Below are 20,275 nucleotides of genomic sequence, written 5' to 3'. Positions count from 1 at the left end.
ATACCTCGGTCACGGGAGCGGCCCACTAGACTTTGCAGACTCGTTTATCGAGCATGATGCTTCCGACACTCAAGTACAACCTTGGTTTGAATAAGTCAAGTTACATTCCGAAAGCTGACGCTGGGATCTACATGTGCAACTGATGGCCAACTATCATTAGCTCTCAAGTTTCTGCCCCCCGCCCTGGTGTTGTAACAATCAATTGATCCTGTCTGGCCATAGTATGTACGGGAAGCTACGAGTTCGAGCCCGTTGTCGACTCTGGAGCCAGCTAGAAGACTCAAGTCCACTCAACAAACATCCAACGGTGAGTGGGCTGCATTGGTTTGGGAACTTGGGCAACGGATAGCAGCTAAGAGAATATGAGGCCAAAAGTTGCACTTTATGCCCTATCACTCAGTTGGCCTCAATAAGCTTTCCATTGCTTTGACGCGAGCCCAAACGTGGGCATGACAGAGGATGCAATTTCTAGGAGCACATCTGGGAGCAGGGGGGAAGTGGGCAATAAGCTACTTAGTAGCCGTGTGAGGCGTCCGGTGCCTTGCGCACAGCGACAGGTCGACAGGGGAGCAGGGGAGCAGGCCGGGGGGGGGGGGGGGGAGACCGGGGTCTCATGAGCAGGCGGGCGGGCGGGAAGGCGGGCAAGCGAGGATGGTTTGCTTTTCCTCTCCAACTCCGGCAGGGGCTGCTCAAGACCGCCGATGACAACAAAGCGGAGCACAGAGGTAATACTAGTGTTTTTTGCGACAGCGCACTTGGACCTTGGGGGCCGAATCCCCCAGAGATGGTTCGGGTCCGGCCCCAGGATCCCAGAAGAACCCAATTCCAAGGGTGAGAAACGAGAAATCGCATCGAGGCATCTGGTGGTATATAAACCAACTGCCCCTTGTCAAGGGATCGCCCTGCGCCATTGACATTGATATTGACGTGACATGGAGCTTCGGATACGTACGGGGAGATTTGCCGTCCTGAGCTACATGGCATCGCATATTACAACTAGGCATCGACACGCAGACAAGCGTCTATACACCAAGTCTAGCCGTCAATTGCTGGCCAATATTGTCTAATCTCGCATGTACTTGAGGAATTTGGGCTATGGCTGAATTACAATTCCTGGTCTAACAAAGCTACTGCCTGTTGGTTGCTTGGCCTCCACGTCTGTCGTCTGTCGTCTGTCGTCTGTCGTCTGTCGTCTGTCGTCTGCCGCCTGTCTCCGCGTCGAGTTCAAGAGAGTTGGGCATTGCACAGAGTACTTTTCTGGGTACCCAGCTGCGTCAGGAATGGCTGGGCGATCGAGAGTCAGAGTTGATTTGATCTCTTTGATATCTGCTCTGTTCAGTTTTCGATTTCCCGAGGACTTGTACTGCGTGCGCGTGGGTGCCGCGCTCCAGTTGGACTCTGCCTCGCGCTCGACCCTAGCGTGAGTCCAACTTGCCATTCTTTGCATGATGGTCAATCACCGTGGCCTCTACGAACTGACCGGCCGCATCATGCGTTGTTGTTGCGTTCACTGTTGTTTCGGTTGTTGGCTTTTTGTTCACCACTTTGGTCTAGGCACACCCGTCCATGGGGAAGTGAGAAGGGGTCTCGCGAGGTGTGATTATGGTCGGTCGTGTGGTCTGCCGTTGTCGGTGGACAGCGCCAACTGGCACCGGGACATTTGAACCGACAGCGCACCGCCGCCACAAGTTCCTTGTAGGGGTCCATGTCAAGCTCCTGTACGAGGTATGTTTCCAGGTCAAAATAAGTTCAATGTCACTCTCCAGTGCTCCATGCTCCATGTCCCGTGCCCCGTTCTGGCTCTACTTGCCGTGGCATGCGTTTCGGTACTAGGTACCAGAGCACTCGCTCTGGACACACCCAGGGCGAGCCGCCACTGACAACCATACTTTGACCAAGCGAGGCGTTCTTGTTGATGCCAATTGATGTCGAGTCAAGTCCAATGGCGCGCCCAATGCCTGCCAGACAAGCCCTAGACCACTGCACTGGACTGGTACGTTGGCCGACTTGGACAGCCCAGGCCCCGGATGCCGTGTCCAATCCATGTTCAAGCCCAGTGCAGCACTGGAGCATCAACTCCAAAACAACTCTTGAAGCTACCCAGGTGGTGTAGGCACTTGGCCACCCGGCCGGCCTTTCTCGCCGTCGATTGTGGCGCTCAATGTCTGTCGTTTGCCCACACACCCACTTGCATCAGGTGCAGCATCATTGATCCCAGCAGGCGCGTGGGCAAGACCAGAGTGCGCCTTCCACAGTTGGCGTCAGCCGCCGGCTGCCACTGCCAATCCGCAAGTGCCCGCCAGGTCAAGGCCTGGGGGTGCCCTTCGCTGCGCTTCGCCGCCCTTCCCCAGTGAACAGGAGCTGCCTTCACGCCAAACTCGGCGACACAAGAGGTCAACTGGCTTCTGGCCCTCCGGGACTCCGCAAGTCATCTGGGCCCTATGCCTGCCTGTCGTTGTCAAAGTCTGTTTACCTAGGCAGGTAGGTATGTTTGGCCTCTGGTCAAACCCAACTTGAACTCGGCCTTGTCCCCAGGTAACCACGCACACACTTTGAGCGCACACATGTGCATCAACTCACGAACACACACGCCTCTTCGTCTCTCACGCACACCTCTCGCGCCCTGACGAGACAACAGACTACCGCCCAAACCTCACCAATAAGTATTAATAAGGCGTCATTCCCGGCCGGTTTCTACTTTATATTTTGTTCCAGTCTTCACCATCACATGCTCTTTTAAAGACGGACGGCCTTATTCTACCAACATTTTAGCATACCAGACACAACCCATATCCCATATCCCGCTACTCTGCCCCTTGCGGCCTTCGGCCTCTCTCTCGTTGTCCCTTTCTTCTTCTTGATCTATTCCGCCTCTTGGCTCAGTGCTTGGGAACTCTCTCTGCACATTGATTGCAGACAAAAAACAAGCCCTTCTTCATACCAATTCCGTGTCTCAGAATACCTCACATCCCTGGCTACAGCTTCATGAGGGCACGCCAGAACAAAGCAATCCGTGTCACATACTCCCATACTGTTTGAGGAGAGGAAAACGAACCAGGAGTTTCATTAGCGAAGAATCGCCGTTGTATCGTCTAGAAATCACAACAGACTTACAGGCTTCCGCTCACACTCCGCCATTTGTGCCGTGCAAGTCTCTTACTTGCTTCATTTCTACCAATTCAGTCCGACGCCCGTTTATTGAGTCAACTCCACAACTTCACTCCAATTGGAGTCGTCAGCATTGTCATATCCATGTAAGTGGTTTTATGCTTCTTGTTCCAACTCCAATCCTTACATTCTCGCACACTTGCTTCTCTCTTGAACCCTCGGGGGCCAAGTTTCTGTATCAATTCGAACTTAAACTCGGCACTGGGCGTCTCATGATGCAGCCATGTTGCCAAAGTCTCTCTGTCGGAGCCAGGCATGTCGTCCAACTCAACCCTTGACTTTGCACTTCATGTCCTGTGGGGGCTCTCACGCACAGGACATTCTCCCTCACACCTTCCGCTACATTGTCACTCTTTCCTCCTCTTTGTTTGTCGTGTCACCAAAAAATAAGCTGCGGGTAGAGTTGCTTTGGAGAGATTCTTTTGGTTCTCTTTCCCAGTCCTCTGCAGATAATCCGATAATCCTGTTACATGTCTCTAGTCTAGAAGCCATGGCCTCTCACACGGACATCTCAGGGGCAGTCTGCTTTTTTCTTTTTACCTCCCCCCCAATATGCTGTCATTCTTCTCGGCATGAACAGTTACTTGCCTTTTACCTTGATGATGTCTCTAACATTTGGGTTACTATGCTGTTAGACAACTCGTCAGACCACGAAACCAAGTTATTTAGAACGGTTAGACCGCAATCAAGTGTCCCCGACAAAGCCTAGGGCCCCAGCCAAAGATTACGTCTGAGTGCCTCCCGCCGGACTCTCGCGTTGTCTCAGGGCCAGCTCTGCTCGGGCAGCGCGGCCAAGATGTCCAACGATTCGTATGGCCCCTCAAAACTCTTGGTGCTACTTTAATTCAGGTAACCATAACTAACAATACCTTTCCAGAGTCCAACCAACGCCAGTACTTGCCGTCTTTCCAGCGTATGGACGATATTATGGATTATGGCGACAGGAGAAATATCTATTTCCGATCGATGCGGTATGTTAGCTGCCTCATGCTCGTATGTTTACTCCTTAATTCCTGACTAGATTATTTAGGAAGAAACTAATAGGATGGATATGTTTCACCAATTCTTTCTGGTTGCCCGACATGATGCCCTTTATTTGCCTAACCTGCCCGTTACCCGATCGCTTCGAATCATGGATCTAGGCACAGGAACCGGTATCTGGGCCAATCATGTTGCGGAAAGGTCAGCTAGGTGTTTCTATTCGAGTTTTCTATGTTCTCATCGTGTAGCAGAACCAATCCCGAGCCGGAGATCATGGCTGTAGACCTTCATAAAATTCAAGCCGAGAAGTACGTACCAACCTTTTGTGCTATGGCAGCCTAACAGCTAATCTGGAGAAGAATTCCCCCCGGAGTGACGGCTGTGCAGTTTGACATTGAAGATCCATGTTGGGGCCCGTTGATGAAACATTGCGATTTAGTGCATCTTCGAATGCTTTTTGGGAGCGTGCACCCTCCCCTGTGGTCGCAAATCTACCGCAACATACATAAGTAAGAAAAAAAAGCCATTTCCTCGTAATACCTAGTTCTCTGTTCGGTATAACTCACAATGTTGCAGTCACCTGCTCCCTGGGTCGGGGTATCTGGAGCATGTTGAGATCGACTGGGTACCTCGTTGGGATGAAGGGGATGGAGGCGAGATCCCAGTGCGATCAGCTCTCGAGGAGTGGTCAACCCTTTTTTTTACGGCTTTAGAAAGGCTTGGCCGCAATGCCAGAATCGACCGAGCTGCGATTCGAAAGACAATTGAGGATGCTGGATTTACCGATTTCAAGGAGGAAACTATTCGTGGTTACATGGGACCCTGGATGCCCGACAAAAATGAGCAGATTGCTGCAAAATGGCTCAACCTTTGCTTTTCTCGTGGGGTCGAAGCCATGAGTTTGATGCCTATGATTAAAGGATTGGGCATGGACATGGGCGAAGTTAGTCGCCTATGTGAGAGAGCCGTCAAAGAGACTTTGCAGCTGCGCTTTCACACCTACTTTAATGTGTAAGTTCTCTGTTAATGCATTGACAAAGGAGCCAAGTCGAGACGATACTAATGAACATGGGCTTACCCAGGCATATTTGGTCTGCACGAAGACCGTCAATTGACCAAGTTGGCATTGCGGCATCACACGACCAAGTTTTGATTGCCCCGCGTTGTTAGGACCTTAATAGGAGCAGATGTAAACGAGGGAGCTGCATAAAGCAGCCTTTCGTCGAAACTTCATACGACGAAACACAAAGCAGCATGCACTACAGCAATTACAATTACAGATGCTCACTTCCTGTGTGACGGAATTAACATTCCGAGGCCCATTTTGGTTTCAACGTATTCATTTTGACCGCCCTTTATTTTATTGTTATTATCAATGAGCTATGGGTGGACCTTTGGTGAAGGGCACCGATGCAGATCCCAGTCAAGCAAGCGATCGTGCAGCATATGATGCCCCATTTTTCTTTTAATGTTAATAATATTATTACATTGTTTAAACTGCGCTTCTATCGTGATGTGGCTACCAGCAATCATCCGTCCTTGGAACAAGGGTCGGTTTGCAAAGCCCGCAAGGCAGCTATCAACGAACAAGCAAATATTACATGCACATGAGCTACAAATACTACTTTTCTAAGCATGTGGACGGCTTTGGAGAGCGAATTATAGTACGTGCTTTTGTTGGTTATTTGGGCAACAGAGCAGAGTAGGGCTGCCTAGCTAAACTCGCCACCTGGTCGCCCAAGGATATACCAACGGCCCATCATTGGTTCCAGTCTATTGAGCGTGAAGGCCTCAAGCAGTCGCCAGTCGACATTGCTTATGCACCCTTGACTGTTTCGCTGCGACTAAACGCCAGATATGTGTATCTGGTGCCGAAAATTCAGGTGATTTGGAAGCATTTTCGTCAGGGGTAGCATGAAATTTGAGACTTTGGTCGAAGAAGAGCATCAGGTGGCCATCAATTACCTGGAATCCAGGGGGCCGAGTCAGAGCCACAACTCAGACACAAAGCGGCAGAAGGACGGAACAAAGACAAAAGAACGGCAAATGCAAGAACTAGCCCATTGACCAAGGGCCGAATGTACCATGGGCTCAAGAAGGAGTGTAAATGCGACTAATCTCGTGGCGTTCAGCTTCGCACACTTGACTGGCATCTTTTTTTTTTTTTTTTTTTTTTTTTTTTTTGATTTTTGATTTTCTTGGCCGGTATTTTGAGCGCATGTGTCTGCTACATGGCAGATTCTAGAGCTGGATCGTTGAGGACAAGGGAGTGGCAGCGTACAGGTAAAGCGGATTTGATTCCGGGCCCAAGTCGAGATGTAGCATTGTGATGGCAGGGTGGCAGGCAGGCGTTGTGACGGTGGGTCAAGGTTTGGGAGTTTGATCGGTTATTCCTGGCTCCCAGAGGGTTCCAGAGGGACTCATTTGCCGCCAGATGAATGGCTTGAGGCGTCGTATGACAGTCGGCCGCCTTGTGCCGTGGACCGTGGTACAATGGACGCCCGCCCTACTTACTGCTCGACCAGGGTCAGAAGCCAGCAACAGGCTGCAGGACACGGAGTAATGTCAGCACCGAACCTTTGCAAAATCTGGTGTCGAGGTCTGTTGCGTACGACCGGTGTTGAGCCAGACAATCACGTGCCGCGTCTGCAGTTGATCAAGTGCCGAGACGCAGATGCCGATAGGGCCTTGCCCGAGACCTCACTTTACCTGCAACGTTTCCATTGCTAGACGGCTGTGGCATGTGGAGGACCGCCGGGCACAAGTGTGACTAGTTCAAAGGCCGCGTCGTATTGTCAGGAGTAGAGGAGTAGGCAACAGAAGCTTGAATAGCGCACATATTGTCAGGCTTCGGCGCCCGTTAATCTTGGAGGAGACATGCCAGCCATGGCAGAACAGTTTGGATCATGTTTGGGGCCTGTCCTGGGCTTGAAGGGGCGAATGTTTGATTTTGCGTCGGGGGGCATTTCCGTATGATGGGAGCTCGAGGCTATATATATACGGAGTATCTTGAATAATATACGTACCAACGGGTAGGAGTCTGCCAATGGGCGGTTTGTTGGTTTGAGCGGTGGCGTGCCTACTGGGTACGGGTACCTCTATGTGCTCCGTGTTCGGGTGGCGCCTATCATGTCAACTTTCTTGTCTGGCTCTTTTTGACTGCCCGCCAGCCAACCTACGTAAGTACCAGTTGACCCGGGTACTTGGGTAGGTGCGAGGCCTGTGCGGCAGCGAATTGGCACCCCTTGCTTCCCTGATTCAACGTCGAGTTTGCACGCCGGCTTCTTCACACGCTGCCTACCCAAAGTAGGTAGTATCCCTAGTATTCTGGAAGGAATACGGCTCCAGGCTGCTGCGCCACTGGGAAATATTGGACCGTCTGTTGGAATCGTGTAGTTGCCGGACGCGGCATCAACACGTCAACTCTACTACGTAAACTCGAGTGCATCCACGGACAATGCAGTCACAGCAAGAGGGCATGTCCTTGATACCATCATATCAGTTCCTGTTGATTGCCACGCCGGACGGAAACCGCCGTGGTAATGATGATGCGTCTGATGTACAATATGACAAAAGAAAAGAGCCCCAATCACACTGGTGTTTGTCGCTGCCGTCGGATCCCCCCAAGGCCGGGCAGCAAATGAAAACGGACACGCCCAAACTATTCGTCCCGTCCACAGGGACAGCAAAGAGGCAGCCTCGACCAACGAATTATCCTCGCGTCTATTTTGTTCCCCTCGCCCATCTCTATCTCGGCTTCGTTTTGCGCTCGTGTGCCCGCCTTTCCTGAGCCTTCCCTGGCTGCACGCTAGAGAGAAGACTGTCGGATCCTCCCCCACCCCCAATTTGTTGTTCGCCGTCATGCAGGCGTGCTCTGCTTAATGGTGCGAGGCGGTCTCACCGTGGTATCCGACAATCTTGAAGCGGCCAATCATCTCGCCGACGGTGAAGAAACCAAGACATTCGGCGGCAACGACACCGGCGGTGGCGAGCTGGGCGTTGCTGAGGTTGCGGGCCTGCTGGAGGATGTTCTGGGGCGACTGGAAGAGGGTGCCGCGCCGGAAGGATCGCCAGAGGGTCTGGTAGGTGTTTTGGAAAGTGGCAACGGAGCTGCATTGCATTCGGTGTTAGGCGTCTTCGCTCAATGGCATGCTTGGGCAGAGGGGAAAGGATGCATGGCTACGTACGGAGGGCTCATCTTCTGGCCCTGGAAGACCAGCTTGGCAACCTCGGCGCCGACCTTGGAGTAGTAGACAACGAAGGGGGTTTGGCCTGGCAAGGACGTTAGCATCGAAACAAACACCCCAATAGCATCGAACGGTACTCATGGAAGAAAAAAAAAAGATGCGCTGAAAGGGCGAAAGACTCACGCTCAATAAAGGCAATCAGACGTCCGGTACGGCCGCCAATCTTGCCCAGAGCATTGCCAACGCCTCTGGCAGCGCCGGCAATGGCAGGACCGGCGGCGCTGGTGACGCGTGACAAGCCCTGCTGGGCCTTGGAGGCGGTTTCCTTGGCGGCTTCGCTGGCCTTGCTGGCGGCGGTGCTCTCGAAGCGGCGAGATGCCATCCGCAGAGCCGGCGAACGGATCATGGAGCGAGCGAGCGACATGGCCATGGTGTCGGGTTGTGTGGTGCGGTGCGGCGCGGTCGGCAGAGACGAGAGACGAGAGGACCTGCTCGCAGAGTCGGGGATGAGACGACGAGATGCCTTCCGGTGCGGATTGATGCGCTGCGGGAGCAATTGACGGCGGTTTGGGGCGTTCGTGGTCGGCTGTTTCTGGCTGAGGGAGAAAAAAAGCTCGGGAGAATTCGTGAGCTGGTTTCCTGGGCCGATTGGATTGGATGGTTCGTGGTTGGTCGGCGCTAGGCTGTTTTCGGATGCGTCTTGGCCAGGCACATGTTCCTGAATCCCGACTCCTGAGCGTCGTGGTGCAAGCAAACGGTTGACTCTGCCGTTATTAAAGCCCGAGAACGCGTGTTTCTAGTCGTTGTGGAGTAGCGCTGTGGGATGCGCGATGCGAATGATGTTTCATCTCCAAGTCAATGCATTCTGTAATACGAAAGGGAAACACGCCATCTCAACCCGACCTTGCCCATCCCCCTTAAATCGACACTTTTTCAACGCCGTGCTCTGAAAATCCTACGAGTGGCGCTATATTTGATCCGTTATCGCCGGAAGGGACATTCAAACTTTGTTGACAATATTTCAGTGCCCATCTATCTACTCATCATGTTCCAACATCCTCTGTCATAACGGGGATGGGAACGTTTTGCGTCCCTTTTTTTGTGCCAAAGAATTTCATGGAGACTATCGTTGGCGGGGATGCTCGACCCCGAGATACATTTACTAGAGTCTGGTTCTCTGTTGCCAGCCTTCCGAGCTACCAAAAGCGCTGTTGTCCGTCAATGTAAACGCAATTGTTCTGCTCCACATCCTTTCAAACACCAAAACGTATTATGCTTATCTTTTAAATGTTCTCATGCTGCATCTCCTGTACGTCAGTGCTTTACAGCTATGTACGCTCCCATTTCGGAAGTCACCCTCACTTCAGAATACGCCATAGCCTCTACTTTACAATGGATACAAATAGCTTCGCCAACGACGCGTCTAATCGAAACTCTGAATATGTACCTTGATAGCCCCGCTCTTGGGGTCTGCCGACGTCTCAAAGGCCTTCACGGCATCTTCAAGGGGAAACCTATGCGTCACCAACCTCGACAAATCAATGACACCGCTTTCCACCAGGCGAATGGCCCGAGGCCAAGTGTTGCTGTACCGGTATTGCAGCTGAATGTCGACTTCACGCACGCTGGCGCGCATGAATGGAATGTTGATTTCGTTCTTTCCAACACCAATGATGAACACCTTGCCGCCAAACTTGGTTGCCCAGATGGCGGCACCGATGCTGCTCTCGACACCGGTGCACTCCATGGTCAGGGCGGGCTCGACTCCTTTGAATGTTTTCACAATGGCCTTTGCCGTGTCCTCGGCAGAGCCGGGTTCGATCTTGTGAGTAATTACTCGGGGGCACAGCTCCTTGGCAAAAGCGAGTCTGCTCTCTGATATGTCCGTGATGACGAGGGGGCTAGCACCACCGGCGGCGCAACACAGCATGGTAACCAGGCCGATTGGGCCGGCACCACAGACCAGGACTGCGTCTCCGAGCTGCATCTTGGCTCGCTGCATGCCGGCAAGGGCTACACTCAAGGGCTCGAGAAGTGAGCCGTTCTCATACGACATGTCGCCAATCTTGTGGCACCAGACAGCCGGGTGGTTGACGTATCGGCGTAGAAGCCCCGGCACGGGAGGAGTGGACAAGAATGCGACTTTCTCACAGCCGTTGTAGTGCCCCGTCAAGCAGGGTTCGCAAGCATTGCAGATGATGTTGGGCTCAACTGCCACGCGGTCCCCGACCTTCAAGTTTGTGACGGACGGGTGCACCGCGATGACATCGCCAGCAGATTCATGACCCAGGATGTGGTCTCCTTCCACAATCATGGGGCCGATACAGCCAGCGTGCCAAAAGTGAACATCAGAGCTGGTTCCATTTGGTCAGGACGCACCTTTTCTGTCAAGGAAAACAAAGAAGACGGAGGAAATGCAAGCTCACCCGCAAATACCGGTACTTCGAATAGCAACTGTCACCTCACCGAGTTTCAAGTCCGAGCCGGCGGAAACACTCTCAGCGGTAGGCTCGGCCTTGCTAATCCACAAGTCATGCTTTGGATTCGTATAAACACCAATATTTGGCTTCAGAGAAAGGCCGGTGGCTGCGGGGGCCATTTCAAGGTGAGCAAGATGGAATAGTCGAAAGGATGGATGGGGTGTTGAAACAGAGTGCTTGGCCTAAGGATGAAGAAAGTGCCTGGCTCTTATACTCGCCTGAACCCTTCTGCCGGCACAAGACGACAGCCTGCAAAGACGAACATCGATGTAGAACAGCATTTCCGAGAAGGCGCCTTAGCTTGATCCCAGAGTGAAGCTCGGGCAAATCGCCGGTACTCCCCGCTCGAAGTTGAAGCGGGTTGAAGTGCCACGCCTCGGTGGACCCCCTCCACAAAGCTCTTGCCCTCTAGGAACCTCGACGAGCCAACTACGCCAGAGGTCCAGCTGCCGCGCCAATCACGGCTCAATGACAGCTCCGATCCGAACAAAAGGGAACAAGGTCATTCGTCATGGCTTGACCGGTTGCAAGACACGGGCGCGACCCGGCTGTCACGAGACCCCTTTTTTCCTGCTTCTAGAGGAATCCATGCCGAATATCGCAGTCGGAGATGAAGCCGTCGTGAAAACAACGACAGTTCGGGCATGTTGTGCAACAAGCCGCGACAGGTCGACTGGTTTGGCACAGCATCCGGCGAGCGCCCATCCATCCCGTCGCTCGAATCCAGCCCATCTGCAGGACCGGTCGACAGAGAACCAACCCCATAGGGAAAAAGATAGGCCGCAAGGAAGAGCCACGTTCCGGCAGGGTAGGACGAGGCGACAGCTGTCCTGACGGGGATGGGGCAGTGTCCGCCTGATCATCACGGCTAACCGAAAAACCCGCGTCTGCTGCAGTGAAACTTCCCGACAGAAAGCAATATTTACACACTTCATCTATCGATTGGTAAATTCGCAGCTTTTGGGATATGAAACTCTGCCCATCGTTATAGCCGCTCCAATGGGATATTCTACCGCCGCACCGTCTAGGCGTTGCATAGTCACTGCAGAGATCCACCCGATCGAAGGGTCCTAAAGCCTGCCCGTTGGTCCAAAGAGTCTTGCGGGTCTATCATACACATGACGAAAAGGGTTGAGCTGGCGTGCAGATGCAGCTAGATGACACGAAGAGTTGTGGCCGATCTTGCAAGCTTATACGGAGTAGGCGCGGTGATACACCTCTTGTACAATCAATGCCTGACAGCGAATCATGCAGAATAAATCTTCTGACAAAATATACTTGCCTTTTGCTAACTATATGCAAGCGGTCCCCGATTTTACAATACTGCACAGGATATACCATTGTCTTGTTGTGTAGTCTTCAACCTTTTGACCAATGCTTCAGGAGTAAATGGAAAAGACAGCAATTATTGAACAACCACCAGAGTGATGCCTGTTACATAAAGGACTTTACAGTCAATCCTCTTAAATTACAATGCATCATCAGCTAATTTTCAAGGTGCAAAAGTAGGATGCATAGACTACCCTAGACATTGATGCGGTCTCGACAACCTGGCGTAGATATAAACGCCCGTGGTATGGACTCTGCTGGCCAGACAGCACCCCATATTGCGGTGCGGTATAAGTGATATGGATGACGTGCAGGTCTTGATTGAGCTTTGGGGTGATGCTTTTGCCAAGTATAACATCTGGTAAGCAGCGTTGCGTATCCCCGCCACGAATAGGGATGTTGATGTAGTCTCCTGCTTACTTGATCATGGGTGGTGGTCATTTTACTTGTATATAGGCCACAGCCCCTAGTAGCCAGGACGATATGGTGAATTTTGCTGAAAAGGTGTATAAGCTTGATTCCGGTCATTTTGCGACTTCCATGACCCCCCGCAACCGCTGTCACTGGTCAGGTAGCAATATTTGACTCGACAAGGTAAGGGTTTCCTATCCTGGCATAATATGTAAGGGAAGAGACTGTATTATCCATGGATGTGCTAAAGGGTCACTTCTCATGGAGCCGAGTATCTCTTTCTGCAAAGCGCCAACTCAAGGCTTATGAATTGTAACACAATAGCTGTTCTCGTTAGCGTCGAGCAAGACTATCATGGTGATGCGACGGATGACTTTGACCATTGCCGCTGGGATTTCGCTCGACTGCTATTTACAGAAGAAGCTCCCTGCGGTTCCTTCGGACCGGAAAAAAGCAGCCTTCTGGTGCTGTCAATTTCCCAGCTACGCCACCAATCTGGGCAAATACTGACCCTGCTCCGCCCATCGCATACAGATACTTTTTTTTGGGCCCTGGGAACAAGTGAATCATCTCTTTTTGCCCTCCATGGTGGAAGGAGATCTGATATTGATTGTGAGCCACCAGAACCAGAGGGAGGAGATAATATGCATACTGGCGCGGGTAACCAAACACATTTCAGGATGCTGCACCTCATCACTCGCAGTCTTGGCATAACGTGACTGTGTAACCGACTCACTCTGTATCTTACAAAACAGCCCGGATAGCTGATATAAGACACGTACGCCAGGCGCCATGTTATGCTATCCATCCGTTGATGACGCAGATGGACAAGGCGGACTGTGTACTCGTTATGACGACTGGGAGTATTTGAGTGCTTTATTCAGCAGAGCTGGGATCGAAACGTGTTCTGATACCCAGTTGGGCCCGCCTTGGTCGCATTTACAAAAAGCCCATATTATTCGCCAAGTGTTGGGTACCTAGGAACGAGCGGCCGACCCAACGAAACGGGCCGACTTGGCCACCTCGTGGCCTATATTAGTCGCTTAGCTATTAGGTACCCAGTACCTTTGGCTATTTCCAACGTAAAGGAGAGATGCTAGCACCAGCCCGGCCGCCCGGCCAACACCACCACGCTCGGCAACACCCGAACCAAGCTGCCTCGCACCCAGCCATCATCCGCAGGAAATTAACCCCCCTGGCCAAACGACATCAACAATCACATTCCTATCCACCTGATCCCATCAGCTGGGAAATGCCCAAGCTCGTCAGCCGGGCGCTTCCCGAAGCTGACTGTTCAGGAAAAAAAAAACGAGGCCGCATGCGTATCTCAACCCACACGATGATGTCTTGCACACGGCATTCTCCCGCTGCGTCATGCAGCCGAGCATGGCAGAGCATGACAAGAGAATGCCTCCTCCACATGCAGGGGAACGCTTTCTTTCTCCCACCGGCGACAAAGCAGGAAGCATGGGTCCCATTACGTGACGGCACAGTCCACAAGCCATCGCGTTGTGTGCCCTGTGCTCTCGATGCGTTCAAGAGTTCCACACCCAGAATATACTCTTTTTTGCATTCTCGACCAGCGGAAAGGCCTCGGACACGCTTTACGATTATCCTGTCTGTCTGTTTTGTGTGTGCCCGTTCCCCTCAAATCGTATTCGGTGCTGCCAACGCGCATCACCGACGGCCGGGAGCCCGCCAAGACCAATGACCTCATTCTTGTATCCCATCGCTAGATAAGAAGCCGTACTACGTATTCCTCCTGATGCAACCTGGTACTACGATGTTGTCTAGTGCAGGGATCTCTAACCGTCCGCGGAATGGCCCCGACGCTGGGCCAGAGGTGGAGAGGCTACTGGGCTAAACAGGCAATTTTGGATGGATACCAATGTGCAAAGCTCAGCTGGAGTCACGGAGAGGAACAAGATATGCCAGAGTCTTGTGTTGACAGTTCGTATTCAACGAGTCCCTTCATTCCATAGAAGGACCGCCCGTTGATTTTACCTAACGACTAGGTCAACTTGCTGCGAGTTGATCTCAGACTTGAAACCATTGACTCTGTAGGCGATGCTTGTAGAGCCCACTGAAGAGCAACACAGAGTAGCCTGTAAGCCCTATTCGTAACATTCGTAAAATTGCAGATATTCTGCACCAATGCATATCCCAGGTTTCCGTACAGTGAAGGGGAATAAAACACAAAAAATAGCCGGGCTCTCTGTCAGTCCTATTCCGTACCTGCTGGGTGAGCCCAACCGAGTCTTTGCTCCAAAACCAGGGAACAAAATTCAAAGTTTTTTTTTGTATCAAACGCCGATGAATTATAGAAACGAAAAAGAAAATTCCGAGTGTCTGCTCGGTGCCGTCGACGGTTTTGACTGATTCTGCTTGAAGCCTACTCCCCGACGGAGATGACCACCCCGCGCCTGCATTTTCCATATGAACAGCATTCCTCAGGTTCCATTCTGCCGTCGAGGATAGCATCGACCTTTGACTACAGAACGCATTAGGAGACAAGTTTTGCCATTACAAAGCATGAAAGCCTGGCCTAGGTACTCACGTCTGGGCATGGGCCAGAAGGACCGATGGGGGCTGCAATGACAATCATGACAGGCGAGGACACGATGGCGGCTGCTAGAAGAGATGGAAACTTCATAGTTGCTGATATGTAGAGAAGAATGATTTGTCGATGAAATGTGAAATGCGTCAAAAGATGTAGTCTCTGATATGGGAAAATGTTTGGCGGCGCGCGTTTTTGCTAAAGGGAACCGAGTTTCCGAAGTGAGGGCTGAAAGTAACCGAATATAAAGACCGGCAGGCAAAAGTTGCCAGGCAAACAATGGAAAATCTACCCAAAGTCGAGGGGAGGACTGCAACCGAGGAGGTCAAAGCGAGGAAAGAGTGAGCGTCGACCTCTAACAAACTTGCGGGGTGAGGGCCGTGAACCTGGGAGGATCCGATCGTACTTATGTGCAGACACTTGGACAATTGGAGCGCGGGAGGCCGAGCGGCCGAGGGCATAAACCCAGCTGGTGGTGCAGATATTTAGACCGGGGTTGCAGCGTCCTGCGAATGCAGCCCCGGCAGGCGAGGATCCACGATGCTCTCTCTCGGGACAGAGTCTGTCGAGTGAAAAGCTCGGACGACGCCGCCGATTGCGGGGCTTTGCGTTCCACGCAGTGACCAAGACGACTAGACGGCAGGGTTGCGCATTCGCGAGGCACAATGGAGCACAGAAAATACAAGTGCTTCGTGAGTCGTGAGAGGGCAGTGCTACCGAGGCTTCAACCTTCGAGATGTGAAGACTGGATCTTGTACAAACGGCCGTACCAGTAGCCTAGGCTGCAAAGGGATTGGCGCGGGGGAAGGATTGGAATGTTGGTGCCCTGAGATCGGGTGGTTGGCCGCCATGCACGCTGAGCATGGTAAGCAGGGCGCGCAGGGCAGGCAGGGGTCGATGGTGCCGGGACCCGCTCCTTCCAGAGATGTGGCTTGGCCTTTGTGCATTACTGTGAATTGCGCTGTCTTGGGCTAGCGCGGAAATCAGCTCGCCAATGACGGGGTGCCGTCCGAAACCGCATTGTTTTCTGCTCCCCCATTATGTATGTGAGTCGTGGCTTCCCGATTCCGCCATATCCAGTCCCATGATGGATGCGCTGCGGATCGGCGGATCACTCTGGCATATAATCATGCATCAGAGGATCTTTTGCCGGACCAGGAACCCTCATGGTGTCAAGTTTCATGTTTCGCTGTCTACAACAAACGTACAGAGTATCCAATATTCCAATGACTCAAGTTATCAGCAAAGTCTGCTTCCGTTGCTCCCAAGTCAGCCATTTCGGCTACCAGTTCGTATAACCACGGCAAAGCCTCGTTGATAGCGGTACTTGCACTCTGTGTTTTGTATCCTTGGCCACATCTTCTGAATCCGGAACAACTTGGGTTGTATTCAGCGTCTGCGACGTGTGATGTGCGACTTCACTCTCGCTTACTTTCTAGCTGCCGTCATACAAAGCGTTTGCCTCTCGAACAGTCCAAGACATTCATCTCTGTTGGAGCTGTGTATTCGGTTTTGCCGTCATTCGCTTTAGTACCCGAGTATACTCCGTGTGTCGCGGGGGCCCATTACAGCCTGCTCCTTCCATTACGAACGGAGGATGGATGGCTTTCAGCGGCAACAACGTGAAGTCGACAACCACCACGACACGACATGACACGACTCATCACTTCGATGGCTGCCACTTATCGTCACCCTGTCTCAGAGTCGTTCATTGCACGACACCCCATGCCTCGACTCCAATCCCGCCCAGGATCACATGCTGTGAGCTCCCTTGATCGACAACCGCAACATCGCCAGGATCCGCCACACCGCTACTGATGCAACTCGCCAGTGTAACTCTTTGGGGATTGCTCTTTGCGATTCGCCAAATGTTGATACGCTGGTCGTTGCTGACGCTTACGACGACGAGGTCGGAGCTGCCGTCAGCTTGACCCTGTGCCAGCAGTGCAACACCGTTGACTGATGCTGCGTGGGCGCTGCGAACGATTCCACGACCAGCAAACCGGTACTCCGTATGACCAGCATCGTCTCGGACCGCGGCAACTTTTGTAAATCCAAGGCCGTTATCATCACCCCCCGTCAATATATGAAAGATGTCGTTCTGTCTGACCATATCAAGGCTTTTGATGCTGCTCTGGTGTACTTGAGCAGCAGCCTGCAGCGTGAGGCTGCCCAAGGCAGATGATCCCGCTCCGGTCTTCCCACAAAGCCATGTGTCCATCCGTAGACGTCGTCAACATCCAAAGATTTTCATCCCTCTGACCAAGATGCCTCAATTGCGTGATACATGCGCCGGTATAGAGTCCAGCCGCGAGCAACTTGAAGCTACCATCTGTGCCATACTCATAAGTCTTGAGCGTTGAATTAGAAAAGGCCAGCGTAATGACCATCCTTTTTTCATCCACCGCCCTCGAAACATCAAAACCCATGATGCGCAAGTCCCTAGTCGGACTCTTATCCGCAAATCTCCCCTCACAAACAACAGCAAGACCCGCAAACGCAGAATCCAAGGTCCGAACGCGCCACACAAAAAACTCCTCATTCCCGGCACTACTAAGAAGGTAGTCGTCTTCAAACCAGTGCAGTTTCTGGATTCCCGTGATATGGGCCTTTAAACATGCCAAGTACCGCATCGCTGACCCCCTTTCTTTCTTCTCATCCGCAGCAACATATTCCCATATCCTGATCGAGGTATCTTCTGCCCCCGATGCAACATACCGCTTGTTCGAGCTCAGCGCGCGAATCTCACGGCCGTGCGTGCCGGACTTTACGGTACGATACGGCACACGAGCCTGTGAGTAGATGGATAGCTTGGATGTCCGGGTATACGCGAATCTGTATAGTTCCGGTTGTTCCGCGCTGTAATTGAGACGGAATGTGCGGTGGGCACCGCCGCAGTTGATCGTTGCCAGTTCTTCTCTCGTAGATTCGTTCCAGATTACAAAGTCTCTGCTTCTGAATCCGTAGAGAAGAAGTTCCGGGGTAGGTGTGTTTGAAAACCACGCTCCCTCTATCATGGGTCCAAAGGGGGGGCTCGTCTCGTGTACAAGGGCAAGGGCGGCAGTGGCGGCGTCGGTCCGTCGGATTTGGTATATTCTGTATTTGCCGTCGCGGCTGGTGGCGAGGACGTGTCGCGAGTCTGACGAGGGGTTCCGGCTAGGCGGGATGGGAACGATGGACGTGATTGCGTCGCGGCTGCGTGTTGCTAGATCCAGAACCGGGTGCCATGCGTCGTCTCTTTGAACGAGGATAGACATCCATCCGTGGCGGGAGCCGACCAGGAGCAGGTCATCCAGTCTCGTGGCGGAGATGGCGACGAACCGGACGTCCAGACCTGTGATTTGGCGTTCCGAAAGAAGGCGTCCTGCGGGTGAGAGGGTCAAGTACCGTGATGCCGGGGACCCGTGGAGATGAACCAGCAGCTCGATGGTGTCGGCGGTGCTTGCGAGCTGGTTGATTTCCACGATTCTCCCCGGAACGCTCCCTACCGGCCTGACCTGGCGAGCCTGGAAGAAGAAAATCCTGCCACTGGTGGTTCCTATTACCGCTGCGCCGTGGCCGATTTTCCGCAGGACGTAGCACGACCTCAGGTCCGGCGCGACATCTTCACCAACACCGACTTGTTCCCACGAGTGGGTTCCAGACAATGAACCCAGAAACAATCTACCGGCATTTGTGATGACGAGCATGGTGTCGTCGAGAATAAAGTCGTACCGACTTATCACTTCACGCGCACTAGACGAGTCCGACAACGACTGTAGCAGATGTGGTACATCTATTGTAGTCAGCTGGGCGCCAGCCTCTCCAACAGCGGCCGCCTCCTCAATGAAGCTGATTCTGCCATCTGCGCCGCCGGTGACGATGCGAATCCAGCCGTCCCGGATGTCCAGCGCCCGCGCCCAAAGATGCTTGCCGTCGTGAAGCGAGTGCGTCTGCCGGTGGGAAATCGTGCCCGACAGCGACGGGTCCAGAGACAATTCCCACCGCTGGGCGGTAGAGTCCTCCCCAAAGGAATACATGGGCAGTCGGCCATCCCGGACGACGTGTCCCTCTTCGACGCCGAATTTGACGCCCCAGATGCGCGAGGCGTGGCCCATTGCCACCGCGACAGGGCCGACTTGTCCGTCTACACAGGCGGTCTGCACCTCGTCATAGCTCTCGGCAGCTTTGAAGCCGGTTTCCGTAACACAGTCCAGCGTAGATTCATGCGGTCCCTCATGCTTGCTTATATCCCACACTCTTATTGTCCTGTCGTCGCTGCAACTGGCGAGGAGACGAGCCGTCGATCCATTCGGTAGCGCCAGCTCTGGCGAAATGTCTACCCCGTAGATGGATCCCTCGTGGCCACGGAGCACAAAGAGCATGGTGTGAGAGGCAGTTTCCGCGTGGTACTTCCAAACGATGACGTTGCCGAATACCGTTCCTGCTGCCACCAGGACGCCCGTGGGCGATATCCATCGTAGATGGGAGGCGTAGAGCATCGGTCTCGAGGGGGAGGTCACGTCGCCCGTGGTGAGGGTGCGGGCGTCAGGGTGGTACGTCACTAGAACGACTTCATTGTGAGCGGTCGCCAGAGCCGCCATGGACGAGTCCCACGGGGATACGGCCGCGTCGTAGATCCAGTCTGGCGCAGAGGTGGTTGCCAGAAGAAGAGGCTGGTTCCTGTCGTCGAGGGGCGTCCCGTCGAGGAGAGCGACGTATGAAGCTCCCCAGAGGAGAATTGTGACAGCCGAGGACGTTTCATCCTTGTGGACGCGGATGCCATGAATGGGCTGGTCTTCAAACACGCATACCCGATAGATGGGTTCCTCTGTGTCGGTGGGAGGGCCATCATACACTGTCAAATCACCATCCTCGCCGGCCAATATGTACACTTTGCCCGATAGTGTGGTGTGTAAGCCAACGGAAGTGATGGGCACTTGGGAGACCTCCCGTTTGAGCTTGATAGAGCTCTTGGACTGTATCCCGGTCAGTACCAAGTGGAAAGAGGCGTAGGCAATGGCTGGGGGATGGAGGCAAGTACGGTAGCTGGCGCTTGAGCCATTGCGGTCAATTGCGTGAACTAGGAAGCCATAGGAAGCGAATGCAAGTCTAAATTAGGGGATTTCCTCATGAGTGCATCAAAGTAGTTGGTTGCTGGGTTGAAGAATACGGTGATATGC

General features: G+C 52.9%; 5 protein-coding genes across 5 annotated transcripts; 1 reads left to right on the top strand and 4 right to left on the bottom strand.

Annotated features, from left to right (window-relative positions):
• Positions 1–1,093: 1,093 nt before the first annotated feature.
• On the bottom strand, positions 1,094–1,748 carry J3458_019933 (uncharacterized protein; the record flags this gene model as incomplete). The annotated part of the gene is made up of 1 exon (XM_007814368.2): positions 1,094–1,748. The coding sequence occupies exon 1, from the start codon at positions 1,445–1,447 to the stop codon at positions 1,094–1,096; it is 354 nt and encodes a 117-aa protein (XP_007812559.2). The 5' UTR covers positions 1,448–1,748.
• Positions 1,749–3,964: 2,216 nt separating this feature from the next.
• J3458_019932 (uncharacterized protein) lies at positions 3,965–5,319 on the top strand (the record flags this gene model as incomplete). Its single annotated transcript, XM_066121770.1, has 7 exons — positions 3,965–3,978; positions 4,046–4,139; positions 4,199–4,350; positions 4,401–4,457; positions 4,509–4,658; positions 4,726–5,160; positions 5,232–5,319. The coding sequence occupies 7 exons, from the start codon at positions 3,965–3,967 to the stop codon at positions 5,317–5,319; spliced, it is 990 nt and encodes a 329-aa protein (XP_065973387.1).
• Positions 5,320–8,027: 2,708 nt separating this feature from the next.
• On the bottom strand, positions 8,028–8,766 carry ATP20 (ATP synthase subunit G atp20; the record flags this gene model as incomplete). Its single annotated transcript, XM_007814366.2, has 3 exons — positions 8,028–8,259; positions 8,337–8,421; positions 8,520–8,766. 3 exons carry the CDS (start codon positions 8,764–8,766, stop codon positions 8,028–8,030), a joined length of 564 nt encoding a protein of 187 aa, XP_007812557.2.
• A 993-nt stretch (positions 8,767–9,759) lies between these two features.
• Positions 9,760–10,935, bottom strand: lad1 (L-arabinitol 4-dehydrogenase; the record flags this gene model as incomplete). Its single annotated transcript, XM_066121769.1, has 2 exons — positions 9,760–10,690; positions 10,763–10,935. 2 exons carry the CDS (start codon positions 10,933–10,935, stop codon positions 9,760–9,762), a joined length of 1,104 nt encoding a protein of 367 aa, XP_065973386.1.
• A 6,292-nt stretch (positions 10,936–17,227) lies between these two features.
• On the bottom strand, positions 17,228–20,260 carry WDR6_4 (WD repeat-containing protein 6; the record flags this gene model as incomplete). Its single annotated transcript, XM_007814364.2, has 2 exons — positions 20,137–20,260; positions 17,228–20,071 (listed from the first exon to the last, which is right to left on the bottom strand). The coding sequence occupies exons 1-2, from the start codon at positions 20,155–20,157 to the stop codon at positions 17,228–17,230; spliced, it is 2,865 nt and encodes a 954-aa protein (XP_007812555.2). The 5' UTR covers positions 20,158–20,260.
• Between the last annotated feature and the right edge of the window lie 15 nt (positions 20,261–20,275).

Source organism: Metarhizium acridum (assembly GCF_019434415.1).
Source record: "Metarhizium acridum strain ARSEF 324 chromosome Unknown scaffold_568, whole genome shotgun sequence".
In the NCBI taxonomy this organism is placed as follows: Eukaryota; Fungi; Ascomycota; class Sordariomycetes; order Hypocreales; family Clavicipitaceae; genus Metarhizium; species Metarhizium acridum.
The sequence above is the reverse complement of the archived record's forward strand: the minus strand, read 5'-3'. Positions and strand labels throughout refer to the sequence as shown.